Here is a 17,699-nt window from a genome sequence, read left to right as displayed (position 1 = left end):
TTTTTGTTTCATCCACATGGCCAACATACATTGGAATAGCAGGAGTTAGAAAATAAAATAAGATTCAAAACTCAAGGAGACAAAAGTAATAAAATTGAATAGATACGGGGAACACATTAAGGAAATGCACGATCATAAGATAGTAAAGATATGGCCACATTAATTGCAAGGAGAAAAAAAGACATAAAACTGTCAAGATAAGTTAAGTGATTTAGGAACCAAGGTCTCATATGACAAAATAACCTAGGCATTTACGGTCATCAGTAAATTTGAGAATAACTTGTTGTCCAAAGTGGCACTTCTCGATGATTTTCCATTAGTATCCCAATGCTAAATCATAAGAATGTAATTGGAAGAAAAAAATGAGAGTAGTTATCTGCATTAATAAGCACCCACACAACAGACATTTATAAGGATGCTCAGGTATCACAGGCCACAAGATGCTTCCTACCATCCTGCACCAAATGCAGAGCTAGAGTGACAGCTACAGCCCTGGAGCTTTTCCTTAGAGCGCATTTTAGTTTGAGACCCTCACCATCACCCCAGGTCCCTCCAGCAGTAGGTTATTCGTGAAATAAAACTCCTAAGTTATTCCAGAAAGCTGACCTCTACCATTTTACACAGGATATTAAATAGACCCCAGCTGTCTCCACTTAGAAGCGACTTAGTTCACATGTTTTATAAAGGTCCGTTCAGCTGCTTTCTGAGTTATCACAGAATTGAAGTGACTTTCTGTGAAGAAAAAGTCAAAATTTCTGGTGATTTGCCTTACCTACTTTTCATGCAGGCATGTCTTGGTTTTCAAACATCGCAACTGGCATCTATATGTTCTGAAATAAGAATCTGTGTCTGGATTATGAAAATATTTGCCTGAGAACTAACTGTCTCAAATCCATTTGGAAGAAACATACACAGTAGAGCATTTTTTTTGCTAAATCCAGGAAGACACAGTAGTCTTCATGTCCATGAATGCCTCTGTACACAAAGCTCTATGGTATATGACTACTGGTCTAAGTGCAGTACAGTCCGTGTGATTTCACTCCAGAGGGCAGAAAAGTAACACAGATTTTCCAAAGCACAAGACACTCTTTCAGGCTTGTGAGAATTACAGTGATCAATATACTAGAAATACCATTATAATCACGTCCATTCAGAAAATTTTAGTTAAATTATTTCAAGAACGCAACAGTCTTTTTAAGAAAAGCCTCTATTTAAAAATTGGCAAGATGATATTGTGATATTTTTGTATAAAGGATGTGCTCTGGAATGAGTAAGTTCTGGAACTGAGTGAATAATGCAATTTAAAGATGGCAATTTCAAGCTTGAAAGAAGAAAGATCAAAGTGACATTAAATTTTACAAAATTTGAAAAATTTAAAAAAGGGTCAATATTAAAAGAAGACATACAATCCCAACATCTAAATATTCCCTATAGCCTTTAAAAAGATATATTTGTACTGCACACAGGAGAAAAAAAAGCCATCTGATTCAAAAATTAGTTCTGCTGCTTTTAAATATTGACATCCCCTGTTCAACTGCCTGCTGCAGTGGACTGTGCCCCCGTTGGGTTAAGCCATCAGATGTTTACTCTTTTGGATATTGCCTGGGCTTTTTGCCACTCACATCAGACTTCATAATTTTCATTTACTCTTTCCAGAATACATTTAATAAAATTTACTATTTTATTATACTTAGGAGTAAGATGGCATTTCAGTTCCAAGTTCCAATTTTCAATGTCATATAACTTTTTTAAAAACAATTAGCTTTTGGGATGTTTTTTTTCCTGGCTTGCCCTCATTTTCTTTCAATTTTTTCTTTTAACTTTAAAAAAGAAAATGGTTTAGGCATTTTTAAGGCACAGAATTTAAACTAATTGCAGTCCTACATGTCTAACAATCTTTATCCATGTTACAAAATCATAATTCTTAACTTCCTGGTACAAATGCAGTTAAACCTTGAAATTTTCATGTTTTTTCTTTTCCACATATGCACACACACATATGTAATATCCATATCCAAATGGCTTAATAAAGCAGTTTATTTGCTTTACTACAGTGATAGTGTCTTTGCAGTTCCATAATAAAAAAGCTGTTTTCAAGCTTCATTAACCAAGTTATAAAAGAACTGGCTCCAACAGACACTCAACATAAAAAATGATGGAGCAGAATCTGTTAGCATTATTGATTGACTTTAACTTTGCAGGCTATCACCAAGCAACGTGAGCTGACATGTTTTGAGATAAATCTTTACATTAAAACAAATAATTATTCCGAGAGATTTTCCAACTACTTGCAATTGTACAATCACGTAATTTGCTCGAAAGGAATGTGAGGCAATGAAACTATGTGTAGCATCAGAACGTTGTCAATAATGTGACAATTTGCCCCCTTAGTGGCAAATCCCATATGAGACCAGTATGGCAGAGTGAAGGGAAAGGAGAAAAATACACAAGAAAACTTTAAAAGGTGCCTTAGACCACTTGTAGGCTGCATGGCTGGCCATCTCCAACACACATCTTCAGTTACTCTTCCTCTTGTAAGAGATTAACAAGTTTTGACCAAAATGGCTTCTGCTGGAGCTAAAACTGGGTACCGGGTAACCAGGCAATGCCCACCCAGCTCCAGCTACACCCTGCTCCCTTTAGTACTCTAATGCCAAGTGCAAACTAGAAGCAGATTGCCTGAAGTCAGTACATTTCACAGAAACCCACACTCTGCTATTAGGAAAAGTACATAATTTTTGCCAAACTGATAAAAAAAGTGTCTTGTACAAACCCTTATCAACAATCCATATACTATAGGTTTTGGTAAAAAAAATGTAAGCTCCCCTTATGTCTTACTCAGTTACCTCCTCTGATTTCTCATAGTTTGAGTACCCTCTGATTTCAATACCAGCTTTTTGTTATCCTCCCCACCCGCAAATAATTTCCTATTTTCTTTTCTAACTTCTCTTATTGGCTGCACAAACTCCCTACTAGTGTTTCCACTTTCCACCTTCAAACTTTAACTGTACTGACTGGCCCTACCCTTGCCTAGCTGTAGCAGGCTACAGTTGGGTGTCCACCCGGCATCAGCCACCTCTGCTCTCTGCAGTCAGCAAGAGAGAGGTAGGTGCTCCTAGAAAGCAATTCATTCTGCTCCAGGTGTGTACCGAGGGTGAGTGGGATGAATTATTCTCCGAAAGCGCATCCTTTTTCTGCACTCACTATGGGGACACTCTAAATGACTAGGATGGAGTATACTTGTAATATTCACATGGTTGAGGTTAGATGTCTGTTCACAATTATCTTACATTCCTGTTTTATTGTTTTTATGCATGGCTATGTGTATGTCCTGTGCATCCATCACGATATACTGGAGCAGAGCCATAAAAGGGGTAGAGAAAGTCTGCTGTTTCCCTTTGACATCCTCCATCCCTCCTGAGAGTTTGAGGAACCAATACTTTAAACCGCCCTGCTACATCTAGTGCCCAGGAAGAGGCTAAGATCCAAAGCAGCAGCCAGGATTTCCAGTGACGGGGCAGAGCATCACACGAGGGAAAGGTATATGACCCAAGTGACCAAATGTGCTGCTACAAATCTCTATCTGAGTACCTACCATGTGTAATCTAAGCATTTGCATATCCTGCCTCTTGACTTGAATCTTTGATTACCTCCTGGTTCTTAATCTCTCTTTTCTAAAGCCTACTGTTACTACTTCTAGTTTGGGAACCATCCCTTTCCCCAAAATACCAGATTTAATTATTGCGGCCACTATGATTTGTGTCTTTACTATAAGAATTTCTTAAACCAGCTATTGAAGTTACTTCAGGCTACGTGGAGAGTGCTCTCTCGTCCCGGTACTCCAGGTACAGCTGCTTCACCAACCGACAGTGTCTGTAAAGTTCTGTCTTTAAACCTTGTCTGATTTGCCCACTTTATTATGAACAGTGGTTGAAATTGTCCCTTATTACTGTTCTAGTAAACTTAGTTGAATTTTCAGTTTCTTCCAGAATTATAGGCTTAACATCCTTTTTATTGACCTAGAGAATGGCAGATTTAAATTTGCTTTTTCTGACTTAAGCTTTGTTGTTGCAGAATGGTCTTGTCCACTCTCAGCTTCAGGTTATGGGAAACCAAGCAGTCTTTGAAATATATTTTCTTATAGATATCACAATATCCTACCAGTTTTGGACATTCCAATATACTTAATAAAGTGCCTTCTAAGAAGACTCCCTCATCAGTGTTATTCACCTATCTGGGTTTTATCTATAGCCACAAATACCTTTCATTTTTAGTCAACTGGGTTATCTTCTGTGTAACTCCTAACTATTCTTGCTGTTGTACTGCCATGGTCTTCAGTTTCAGTCTCTTTTCTGTTTGCACTTTTTCACTACTGCATAAAGATTTGCTTTTGATATAACTGACATCTCTAAAAGATGTTTTAATCTGAAAAAATAAAAAGTAGTAAAACCTTCATGGTTTCTTAAGGGAGACAACATGAATAATAAGCAGCATAGAATTAAGTAATAGTATCTTTTTTTTTTTTTTTAAATGATGTTACAAACGTAAAGGCAATGTGATGAATGATTCCGTGCAATGAAGAGACACAGGTGCTCAGTTCTACAGAAGTACTAACTTGTCTGGGCCCTTCTGAGAATGCCAAATCTTTTAAGTTTAATGAGACATTTAATTCTGATTTTCAGACTACAGTCATTGATTCAAACCTGTCTGGATATGGGTAGTATTGCTTTGATCAAAACTTGTTGCTCAACGTCCTATAAAAAGCAGAGATGAACATTAAGGCACCAAATTGATTAGAGATGTCTGCGAGGAAACCACAAAGATCAGTGCGCAGGCCTATCTCCATTAACAATCTAGAAGGTTATCTAAGTATAAACAACACACTAATCAAAAGTGCAGATGCTGCTCAATCTCTATGTCATAAAGATCACAAACACAAAGTATGCTGTTAGATAAAATTAGCAAAACAAGATTCACCTACTTCCTAGTAGAGAAAAATAATACAGGTCACAAACCTTCATCATCCCAAAGAAACCTGGACATCAATGATAAACGTTCTAGTGCTGTGCTACTGAATAACAAGTTAGACATAAAGTTTCAATGCAGCTATAGAAGCACTTCCTCTCGGAGAAGGGAGATGTCCATAGGACTGAAACAACTGTGTCTGTGATGCAACCTGGTGTTTGGAAGTAAGCACAACATTGTACAAATTGCTCAGGTGACAACACAGAGAGATCAAATATTTCAGAGGATACGTACTAAGGTAGAGAGGTATTATTTGCATTGCTAAAAAGGGATGTAATTTGGAGGACTGACACGGTCAACAGAAACTCTGACGCCGTATCAGTGAAAAACCTCCTAACGAAAGAACTACTTTTCTACCCCAATTTGGTGAACTCAGTAGTTGCAGCATCTAAAATCTGAATGGTAAAGTCTCGAATGTGCATGTTTGATGGGCCACCTCTGCACAGTCTGCCTGTCCTAATGCCTTTTTGTTCACCTTAACATTAGGTTATTTATCAGTGTAACTCTATGGTCTTTAACTTCACCAGCGGAAACTCATGCCTTAAACTTACACCTGCATTCCTGGATTAGCTTGAAGATGTGGATGCAATTCCCCCATTACTAGCAAGTGTTAGGCTGCTCACACAGATGAACGCTTAACTGCATATTGGTTTTCAGAACACAATACAAGAATAACCAGAAGATCTTCCTTCAACTGTAATCTTCTGGTTAAAATATTGTATATAAGATGATCCACTACTGGAAATTCAGAGCACTTAAAGATCAGAACCGTCTTTTCTGAAGAATACCATCTGACTATAATTTGTTGAAGGGCTGTTATTATAAGACACACTGACATTCTAGACAGCCACAAGGGTTTTTCTAGGAAAATGATTTGATCACCAGTGAGGGCAACTGAAAAGCAAAAATCACATATAATACACAATACTTAAATCTGAAGAATATATTTTCATCTTTAATATGCAACATAAAAAAAGTTATGATATATTTATGTGATGAGGAAAGAGGTAAAAAGTCAAAGCTAGGAGAGTGACGGGCTGTGGGAATCTTACTAAGACTTACTGAAAAGGATACAATTTTAACATGAATAGAATGTATCTATGAGAAACCCACTAGATTTCTGTTTGTATGTTGGATTTTATTACAACTTTATTCAAAATGCTGTTGCTAGGGATGTCTAAGTTTGTTGTAAATGAAAGACTTTCATATCCTGTATCTGCTTTTAATATAATGGTTTTTTTTTCCTAAAACATATGATTGTGTATTTCTATGTATTAAGTTTGCAATTTTTTGTAGAAACACTCACAAGGAGTCCAATTCCTTGTCATAATGAATGAAAGTTAAATTTGACATTCAATGGCTTCACAGCCCTCCCTTTTTATGGGGAAGGAGCACAGTGGGCAAAGTCCTCTAAGGTTGTTTCAGTCCGGCGGTAGCTCTGTATCCAGACGAGTCCTCCCCCAAACATCTAAGCACAGTCAGTACATTCCCAACTCCTACTGCCAAGTTAAAATGAAAACGGTCTTAGTTCAGAAATGATTGAGGTGGTTTGCTCTAATCAAATTAAACCAGCCAAATGTTCTTTTCAAAGGTAACTGTCTACTCTGCAGCTGTATGCAAAATACCACATCAAATGTGAAAAAAAAAAAAAAAAAAAGAAAAAGAAAAAGAAAAAAAAAAAGTGATAGAATTCTATCCTTACAGTACAGCCCTGGCTCCACAGATGAAGAGAAACAAAAGCACCAGCGCAGCTAGGAATTACATTCACAGAAAGCTCCTAGAAATATGCTAACTTAAGAAACAGTGAACAAAGTACTGAAATTTCCGGTTTAAAATTAATTGATTTTAGGGAGAAGGGAATTCTCAGACATTGTTAAACAGCAACAGACACCTTCAGTTATTTATCATAGTGACCACACTTCAAATAGATATTAAAAGACTAGCCAAAGCTTCACACAAAAGAGAGGGAAAAAAAAAATCACATAGGCTTTTCTATTCTATTTCTCACTTCCTTTCTTTGTCTCTATCAAAATATGTAACATTCTGCACTGATTGATGCTGCAAAAGTCCAAACTCAACAGGTTTCATTTAAACTCAGCACAATTTGTCTGCACTAGAACTGAGTTTTCAATCATTAAAATGGGAAATTCCTGCAAAGATGAATTCATATGCAAGTAATTTGTTTTCTTTTACTAAGAAAAGATCAGTCACCTGTTAATGATAATCCAGAGTGTTAACCAGCCAGTGTTAGTATAAATGCTTTTAAAACAGTATGGAAGTTATTGTTAAGTTTATAAATTGTTTGCTGGGTATGTCATGGCAAATCTACCCTCGGGCAACTCTACCATTATCAGCAAATTGTCACATTCCAGTACACTCTGTATTTAGGTATCCAAAATCATCACCTGGTCCTTAAAATTATGTGGGATGTTTCTTAGGCTAGAGACCTATCTTCTTCTAAAACCCTAAAATGACACCTAAAGCATCATATGGAAGAGTTTGTTACTACCCATATAAAATATTCTTGGTTCCGTCTAAAGACGGATCCTAATGCTGTTAGGATTCTACGGCCTGATTTTAAAAGGATTATTTAGCGGGATATTTCCTTGTGAACTTATTCTAAGGATAGGACAAATTAGATTTTCAAAGTCTAAAGGTAAATAAATAAATAGGAAAATCAATACAGTAACTTGGATGCAGATAGTATTTTGAAACAGTTTGGAAATAAACGGTCACATTTCCACTCTCTGATGATTATCTCATCAAAAGCTTCCCAAATGGAAAATGTCAAAGTACATGATGGAAAAAAACACTCCTTGGAAAATTCTAAAATGGTTTGTTTATTAAATGCAACTGCTTTGTAATTTAAAGGTATAGCTGGTAAATAATCATACATGCGTAATCTAAAATATTTTTCAGAATATAAAAAAAATATATGAAGAGCTGCTATAGGAGGGGAAATTTCCTCTCTTCTGAATGAAAAACACAGCTTATTTATATATGTATATGGGCACAGTTATCTTTCAATAATTTGTTAGCTCATTAAGAATCAACTTGTTCAGCAAAAACTGGAAAACAACTGGATTTCATACAAAGAGTAAAACCAAAATGCTTTATATACAACTGCGAAGTTTTGGAATGGACAGCAACTTCTATTTTATTTAGGGCTATGAAACTATAGAATAATTTTAAAACTTAAGACCTAAATTAAGTCAACTAAGAATTACTACAAAGACAAAACCCACCCTTGATGCCAAATTCACATTACTGCTGTATCATAACTATATAGTTATATTATTTATTCTGCATGATTTATTTTAACTTTTAATAGAAAACTGCTCTAGAAATAAGGCTTCAGTAATGTAATACATGAATATGAACCCATATCTGTGATTCATATTCTTATGTATATTGTCCCTGAACTCTGTTCAGAAAAGCATTTAAAAATTCAGTGCATACATAATATCATAGCTATTTCTATTTGATAATGCACTTACATTTGTGCTAAACTTCAAACAATGACTTAAATGCCACCGAGTGTACCTGTACTACTCACTCGGTGCTTTGCTAAGTCACAGCCTCCAGCTTACTCTCATTCAAACACCTGCAAAGTGAGCCCTTCCCTTCTCCCTGCTCTGTTCCACACTTCAGCTGGCAGTAGGTACCAGGAAGCAAACTGGAAAGTCCCAGTTAATCTACCCTGGCCCCTGTCTGCCGGAGTGGACCATCCACTCTCCTGTCCTTTTTTTTTTTTCAAGGCTCAGTTTTGAATCCTGGGCTCCATTAACCCAGGAGATGCTGATGCTTTGCCTGGCAGTCACAGGCTGTCACCAGCAATCGTGGCGAAATGAGTCGGTTTTCCATTCTGGGCAGGACCCAGCAAGACTAGATCTCGCCAAGAAGAGCGTAGACACAACCATCCACAGATTTGAAGAAGAAAGGGAGCACTGGACATAATAAAAAATGACTAACATTTACTCACACAAAGACTGGAAACATGTTTTTTGTAAAAAGCTTAGATTTAGAATAAGATAAAATATTTTTTGAAGAAAGCTTGTACTCCCTCCAGAAACTGAATTTCCTAAGGCTCAGAAGGCTATTCCATATTCAACCCTTCCTTCCTGACATGCTCTTATCTTGCCCTGTTTCTGTCAGACCATGTATTCAAACTAAATCATCACAACCATTATTAATAAACAATTCATATGGACAGGAGGAATACCATTTATTTGCCCTGTATACATACTTATTCTGTGAGCTGTAGGGTTGCAGGCTGATGACGACAGGCCAGCATTTATTTGCAGTCACTTCACAATGTCCTCTGCCAACTTAACAAACTTCTCCAAACCCTACCTACTACCAAACCCTGTTCGGTGTCAGCCACATCATTCCCCTTTGCCCTCTTGCCAACAGAGAAGTCGTATTTCCAGGTAGGCCATCCTTTCGTCCCCAAGACCTTTGCAGTGTCCCTCCTTGTAGTGGCCTGTCAGTGCAAGAACCATCTTCCTTCCCCCTGACCACCGCCACTCTCCAGTCTGGAAATGCCCTTCTGCCAAGGCACCTTCACATCTGCCTTGAAGACCATCCTGTTTGTGTTAAATTGAAACTGACTCTGAAGCTCATTCAGTTTTTCCTTCTCATTTACTCATCCACCTCTGCTACCTCAGTTGACTCATCTGCCACATGAATTTCTTTAACCTTGGCAAGTTTCACGTTCAGTTTCTTCTGCTTCACTCCATCCCTGCATCTTATTTCACTCTTTCTATGTGCACAGCAATTCCTATACCTTGCAATGTAGAGGTAACCATTTCTTTCTCTCCAGGTCCTGCCAGACGCCATGAGTGGTGCTACACAAAAACAAATGGTATCACACAACTCAGCACACTGGTGATCTACAAGAATGATGTCATGCACTAGAAGTTTAACATTAGGTTGGCAGAACAAGGGAGTAAGCAAGGAAGCAGAATTCACTGGAGACAAACACGCCCTAAAATAGAAATGTTTCACTTGATGGGATGCAACATCTCAATGACTTTGAGGAGATCATCCTTTAAACTTATTATTGGTACAGTAACAAAGCCAGCAGCCAATATCAGCATTACCACAAACTGGAAAGAGAAACAAAATTAGCTACTGCGTTTTGAAATTCTTTTTGCTCTGTGTGTTCCCATATAATTTCAGTCTAACAAACAGAACAAAGCAAACCAACTCCAAGTTCAAATTGCCTTGGAAAAGGTTAGCGAGGTATTGATGAGCTGCCACAAATATGTTCTGAATGCTCTCTCTATCAAGTTAGACAGGGAATTTTATGACACTTTTACAAAGAGACACCTTTTAAGTATAATGCAATTTTAAGCACCAAGCCATTATGCACCTCTGGGACCTTTGAGCAGCATCAAGTGCTAGCCTTTATGTCAGGGCACTTGGGGGGGGGGGGAGTCACAGCCTCCTCCCCCCACACTCAGGTTGCCCTGCCAAGGGAATCAGTTGATGGGCTCCATCAGGTACTTAAGCGCAAACCAAGAGATAACGGCATGGACCACTGAACTGCAAAAGCAGGGAAAAAGCAACGTGACAGTATTGCTGTACCACAGAGGGCAGTTTACAGTGGCATTTATATTTCAATCAATATAAAACAACATAAACCTTTGAACACAGCATAACTGTGCAAATACTCCAGACTGCTGGGTTTCCCTCACACTGATCTCTACACCAAAAACCTGAGGAACAGAGTCACGCTTCCAGCCAGGTGGATCATTCTGTTGAACCCAAATCCAATTACCAGCTGCATCTATTCTGCAAGTTAACGGAAGGACAGAACTAAGATTTTTAATTCCTTATTATATGATAATAATTACTTTGAATGGCAAGATTTCTGACACTCATATTTGAATTAACAATCCAGATTAGATTATATTCTAAGAGATTATATTCAATATGATTTTGGTTATTTTAAAATGGAAGACTTACTAACCCATAAAATACTAAAAGATTTGTATTTTTCAGATAACTATGAGCCAGATAGCAAAAATATACAGCTTTGTAGGTTTGTTCTATTTGCTTAAGGTTTAACAGTATAAAATCTATTAAATATATATTTGCTAAAAAATTACAGTATTCTGTCTTTTATATCACCTTCCCAGAGTGCAAATTTATAGTTTGATGGATGATTAACATTAGGGGAAAATTATTCATCTGATTACCAGCAGGAGAGAGATAAAATGAACAGAATATATTGCTGAATTTAGCATTATAATCACAAGAAGAATCTTTACAGATATATTGCAGCAGGGAATACTTCCAGTTTTACACACAGGAATTTCCTGAATCTAATATGTCATTTATTCCTGGCAAAGTCTGTCCTTTGTCTACATATATTTCATTTTTCCCAAACAGAACAGCACTAAGCTACATAAGTGCTGGACCAACTTTTGCCAAATTTAACTACTGTGTATACTAAAGCTTTAGTAAAGCATTACATCTTCTTACCTGAAAGATGAGCTAGAGGAGAACCTTCATCATCCTACCAGTTACAAAGAACATTTCAAAGCCTATATCATACCTCATTTCAGAGCAATTCACAGTAAGATTTACTCTTGAAGACTCTATTTTTGACTTCGTTTTGTGAAGATAAATAGAACAGAGTAAGACGTCCTGATGGAGGGGAAATCTATACAAGGGCAAATGTGAACAGGAGATCATTTTAAGCACATAGAAATAATTATTTTAACTGTATTCTTCCCACACCTTTCTGTATACTATTTTTGACAGTCTTACAAAATTTTAGGTCAGTCCTCCAGGCCTTATTTCCATCGCACCCCAGAGACTTCCACTACCATCGCTTTTCTGACCAAGATTAGACTGCCTTTTGCTTCTTATCTTGCACCTTGTTTTGCTTTATTCTGCAGTGGTTTTATCTAACTTCACTATCTACCATTGTAAAAGCAACTGTGTTGTCAAAAATGCATCTCTTCATTGTATGAATATGGAATCGATAGACTTGGAGAGAACGACCACAAAACAAAGCTCTCCTAATCAGCAAGCAGTAGTATGGAAAAATACTCCGATCAAAATTATTCTATGCTATTTAGACATTTCTACTTTATGGACAAAATTCTCTTCCATCCCTAATGCCAAGCACTGGAAATCAATTTTGGCTCCAAGCATCTATCAGGATTTTAGAGGAAGGGCATCTACAACCACTATGACAAACCTGGGCTGCAGCTGCAATGCTGGCCCGGCATCCTGGCTCCATGACCAACAAAGCCATGGAGCTCTACCTCTGCCTAGCAAGTGCTGGGTCTTTTCCTTACCAAACTATTCATGTTCAGCACCACTTCATGAAGACGGAGAAGCCCTGGAGTGCTGAGCTCCTCACTGTAACATCTGGAGATGCCCAGACCTACCATCTGAGATCATGACATTCAGCACAAATCCATGTGGCCTGTGATTTCTGCCATTGCAGTCAGCTGAGGCCAGAGCACCACAGACGACCCAGGGAGTGTGCGGCTCATCTGTTTGAAGTGTGTCTAAATTTTGACTCATAGAATGACTCTCGGTCTGCACTGAGAGACTCAGGCCATTACTCAGAGGTAACAGACTCAATATTATTTGCAGTTCTCACTTTTTTCTCTCAGGCTAGTTGCCTGTAATATTCAGAAAAAAGCTAGACATCCCCTCAAATAAAAATACCCCCCCCGATTTCAAATATTTGTGTTGTTACTCCAGTACTCTGAAAATGATGTACATTTTGATCCAGTATGTAGATGATGAATTTGACATTATTTTTATTTAGTAGCCTGGCCATGATACCAGTTTCCAGAATGCATGCCCAAACAATGAACATTTTTGTGAGCATAATATGTTCAATAATTAAGTACAGCTAGGTCAGCTGCTTAAAACTGTAGATCTTCTTTTACAGTACTTCCTTTTCTGAGTATATTTACATAATACAAAAATAGACCTTTAATTTCAATAAATTACAAAATACGGTAGAAGATTTTGTAACGGAACTGTGGCATTTAAATATTTTCAAATAATCTTTGATTATAAGGTTATGATTTCAGTCACTCCAAAGTGCTACTTACAGCTTCATCTGCATTAAAAACATGCACAAAAGTGGCGAGTTTTTAAATAACATCCCTCACATTTTAGAAAAGATAATGGTTGAAATTGCTTCTTACGTTCCCCTGCCTTTTTGTGGAAAAAGGTGAGCAGCCGAGGTCCCAAGCATCCTGATAAATCACAGACTAAACCCTTGCATCCGAAATTCTGCTTATGGCAAAAGGTACAGGCTTCATAACACAACTATGAGGACCTGGAACACACTTCAGAGATTTTTGTGTTGAAACTACATTGCTGTATTGCTGGTTGAAATAGTTACTGCTTGCAGAAAATGAATTTTCATTCAAACTTGTAAAAATATTTTAAGCTTCAATGTATTTATGCAATGCTATGTTGAGCTTGTACTGCACTTAAACCCAAACAAAACAAGCCTACAGCTGCACAGTCGTTTCATCAAATAGCTCTTTGGAAACCAAGAGTTTTATTTTCATGATTTTGCTGAATTCAGGATTAGAAAGCTCTCAAAAAAAATCTTCTATTTTATACAGAAACATCTCAATGGCAGAAAAATTCCTAAATATTATGTTGAATTATTCTCAAACAAGGTTTACAGTTTTCAAATACGCAAATGACTAAACCTGGACAACTAAATCCTCATTTACTCTCATAAATTATTGGGATGGATTTCAGAGATTTTGAGAACTCTCAGCTATCCCTCTACTGCCAAGGAAGGACTTTGTGTGCAGTCCTCTGTAAACCAAGCCACTCGATTCAGCGATCAACATGCTGTCCACATGAAATGCCCCCACTTCTAAAATTTATTGACTAAGCCTCTGGCATTACTAGGTGCCAGTCAAAATAATGGTTGTTAATCGAATTGTGGATTTGCTTGATTAGCAATGGAAAACTGTGAGCTGCAGCCTGTATCCCATTGCTCACTGCAGTGAGACTGATGGCGTGCACTCCACTATCAGTATTTCAGAATACACATGCTTCGCCTATTCAGTTTAGACAGAAATATAAATGCACTTCGCTGCCTTGAGATGAACAAAAAAGAATTAAACTCTAGCTATTCACTTTTCTAGTTTAAATATTATTCTCTTGTCTCCACCTTCCCTCTCGCACCCACTGTAAATCCCCTCACCTCAGACCCCAAGACAGGAGGATCACAGCTACAAGATGTTTTGATGGTCACCTCTAACTTAATCTACTTATCTAGGACTTAAAGAGTCTTGGTGTTAGTGAAGTATAAAATACTTTCGTCTTGCTATGCGTGTACAATAACATAAATAAGAGGAAATATCCTTGTTAATACAGCACCATCAGCACAATGCTGACCAGTTTTGAATCATTGCATACTTGGGTATCTGCAAAGTGAAGCTTACTTCTGAAAGTTCATAATATTAATTAAAGGCGCTCACAGGCTGCTGGAGGTTTCCACCTACAGAAAAATGTAAGAGGTTACGGCAGGGCCAGCCTTACCATCGAGAGAATCTGTTCAAGAACGCAGGTTATTTATCCAGGATTTATGCTACCGACATGAGAGAAAGGACATCCTGGGGCCATTGCCACCATTGTGCAAGCAAGGCCTGATGTCTGTACTGTTGCATTCTTGGTAGTACAATCATCAGTACGTGGTGAAATTAGCACCAGTCAAACAGTATTCAACCATAAGTTCACCTGCAAAGCTTGAAGTTTTAAGCTGTTACTTCTCTTTAATACAGTAATCTACAACTCTATAAAAGCATCTAGAAAGGTAGAACGTACATTCTGCTACCACTTTCTTCTTTGCCATGTTGATAATGAATAGGGCTATATAGAGAATAAAAATCAGCTACAGCTGGCAGAACTAATACTTGAGACAAAACCAGGGAGACTTTTTTTTTTCATTCTCTCTTATGCCTGAGGAAATAGTGTATATATGGCTCCTTGCCCATCCACTCAAACACTTAAGTCACACACCTATGCCTCTGGAGATGGGTGTTTGTGTGTGTGGGAGGCAATGCACAGGGATGAGGTGAGGTCTGGCAGGCAGCGCCGTGGCCTGCTGAAACCTCAAACCTCACTTCATGTACGCAGTTCAGCGCTCACTTCATGCACAAACCCAAACTAGTGTCCAGTCCATTTATGTACCCAAACTCTCGCTCGCCCCATTTATGTACTAACACCAGGCCCCCACTGACCGGGATGCCACCTGCCCCATTTCCTCACCTGACCACGTTGGGGTGCTCAAACGTCTCCAGGTGCCTCAAAACTGCCACCTCTCGGATAGTGGACAGCGGCATCCCCTCTTCACTGGTCTGCACCCGTACTCGCTTCAGCGCAACAAAGCGACCTCCATTCTTCAGGTCTCGGGCTTTGAACACCTTCCCGTAGGCTCCTTCCCCGATCTCAGCCACACATTCATACTGCTGGTCAGCCAGGTTTGTGCTGTCCTTATCCATGCTGGCGCTGCTCCTCTTCCTCCTGGGCTCCAAGGGCTTCGGGGTGGCTCTTGGTCTCGCTTGCTTTCTGAAAACTAGTACTTCGCTTGTGTCGCAGATAGGCCACACACTTGGTACCTCTGCCAGAGGGGCAGTAGGAAGCTCTTGCCCTCCTGTTCTCGTTCCCCTTCTGTACAAGCCTCAATCGGTCTCCTCCTTTGGCCACCAGGAATTATCATACAGTCTTTGGAAGCATTGTCTGTGTAAGATCTGGAGGACAAACCAAGCAAGAAAAGTGAGTTTAGTTCACTTCATTACTTTCCATTGTTCAAAACCTGAGAAAATTAAGCTAATATAGTAGGTAGCTATAAGCAAAGAAAAAACGTGATGCAAAGGATGATGTGGACCACCAGGGTGACACATGTACTGCCTTCCCTACATGGCTGATACAACACTACAAAGTTATCACGGTCTGCACAGAAGACTACAACACACAGCTACACAGCAACCGCCACTACTGAGCAATGGGCTGCATATGATGACCCTGTGAGACACGGGTGGTGGGGCTGGCAGGGCTGAGAGGAGGATTGCAGGACTCAAAGGTTTCTTCAGTGCATGTGGTGGAGTCTTGGAAATACATCCCATGCTACATTACTGTTACTTGTTTGTAACTAGCAGCATTTGGAAGTTTCAGCCTTGATCTACTCTCCCCAGTGCTAAGACCTTCGTGAACACATCACGAGAGACATGTTCCTGCCCTGAAGTGCCTGTGGGGAGGAGAGACACGTATATATTTAAATGATGATAATAATATGTTACCGAGCAGTGTGTGCCGAGATAGACTCAGCAATGTACACTTCAGCAAACGTGCTAACATGCAAGCATTTTGGCTGTGGACACCGCTGCTGCTGGATGCGTGACTGGCAGTTCCTTACAGACCAGCACGATGAAAGATGGTCTTCAGGAAGAGCTCGCTCTGCTGTGTGGTGCATGAGGCAGGAGAGCAGAGGCGCTTCTTTTGCATCCACTTTCATCTGCACTGCCTGCAGGACTGCGGGCAAAGCCTCTCCCCTCACAAAAGCTCCACACCAGTCCTCTCCCTTCCCCCTACCCCTTGGTAATATAACGATATTGGGACCGCCGGGGCTGCAGCCCTCTCCTGCACTGCATTTTTACCGTGCGAGGATGAGAGAGCCCCCGACGGCTCAGTCGGCGACCCCCTAACCCGAGCCCACGCACACAGCCGGCGGTGCGGTGCGGTGCACGCGTGTGCTGACCGGCCGCCTCAGCCGCAGCTGAAGAGCAGCCCGCTGGCAACCTGCGCCCGCCGCCCTGCCCCGGCCGCACCACCCCGCCTCAGACCTCAGCTGCCACCCCCGGAGCTGCCACCGCACCGCGGCCCGTCCAGCGGGCAGCCCCGCGCCCCCGTATCCCCGGGCGGCGCCGAGCGCGCCCCGCCGCGGGGGACACCTGCCCCGCAGCCCCCGCCGCGGCCGCCCGCGCCCCGCGCCCAGCCGGTGCGGAGGGCGCCCCCGGGCGGCGGGAGCGCCACCGGCGTGTGCGTGGCCCCGGGGCGGCGGGCCTGCCTCAGCGCGGCCGCTGCGCCGGGTGGAAAGTTACCGCTCGCCCTCCCCGGGCACGGCGGCGTTACCGGGGTGCCCCCCGCCCCCCACCCCCCGGCTCGGCACCGACCTCCCCTCCGCGGGCGCCCCACACGCGGCGGGGGGTGGCGGCGGGGACGCGCGGCGAACCGCGTCCCCCCCGGCTTCCTCTCAGGGGACGGAGCGGGGGGCCCGGCTCGGCCGCTCGGCAGGACGCTGAGGGGACCTCCCCGGCGGCTCCCCAGGAGGGCAGCCCCCTCCCCCGCGGCCCCCTCCGCGGCCGCCGACACGGAGGGCGCCCCCGCGCCGACCCCGAGGCGGGTGCGGCGGCAGCGCGGGGCGAGCTGCCCCCGGCCCCGGCCGCCGAAGGGACGCGTCCGCGGTGCCGTCTGCGGGGGCTGCGCGGAGCGGGCTCCCCGGGCCGGGCGGGGGGGCGGCGTGTGGGCCACGCCGCTGGGGCCGGCTGCGCGGAGCACATGGGCGCCCCGCGTTACCTGGTGTGCGCCACGGCCGCCTGCACCGCCACCAGATCCCCAAATAATCCTCAGCCCCGGGGGGGGGGGGGGGTGGGGTGGGGTGGGGAGGG

General features: G+C 41.4%; 1 protein-coding gene across 5 annotated transcripts in view; it reads right to left on the bottom strand.

Annotated features, from left to right (window-relative positions):
- CDK6 (cyclin dependent kinase 6) overlaps positions 1–17,699 on the bottom strand; it is a 147,399-nt gene that overhangs the window by 122,908 nt on the left and 6,792 nt on the right. For 2 of the 5 annotated variants that reach the window (XM_056333962.1, XM_056333958.1), the window contains exon 2: positions 15,301–15,782. In XM_056333962.1, coding sequence (XP_056189937.1) covers positions 15,301–15,533 — 233 coding nt within the window. In that variant the 5' untranslated portion in view covers positions 15,534–15,782. Of the gene's footprint in view, positions 1–15,300; positions 15,783–16,331; positions 16,720–17,204; positions 17,326–17,607; positions 17,666–17,699 lie in introns of those variants that run through there. The other 3 variants (XM_056333959.1, XM_056333961.1, XM_056333960.1) reach the window with 3 other exon arrangements.

Source organism: Falco biarmicus, chromosome 4 (genome assembly GCF_023638135.1).
Source record: "Falco biarmicus isolate bFalBia1 chromosome 4, bFalBia1.pri, whole genome shotgun sequence".
NCBI classification, from domain to species: Eukaryota; Metazoa; Chordata; class Aves; order Falconiformes; family Falconidae; genus Falco; species Falco biarmicus.
This window is presented reverse-complemented; position numbering and strand designations above follow the sequence as displayed.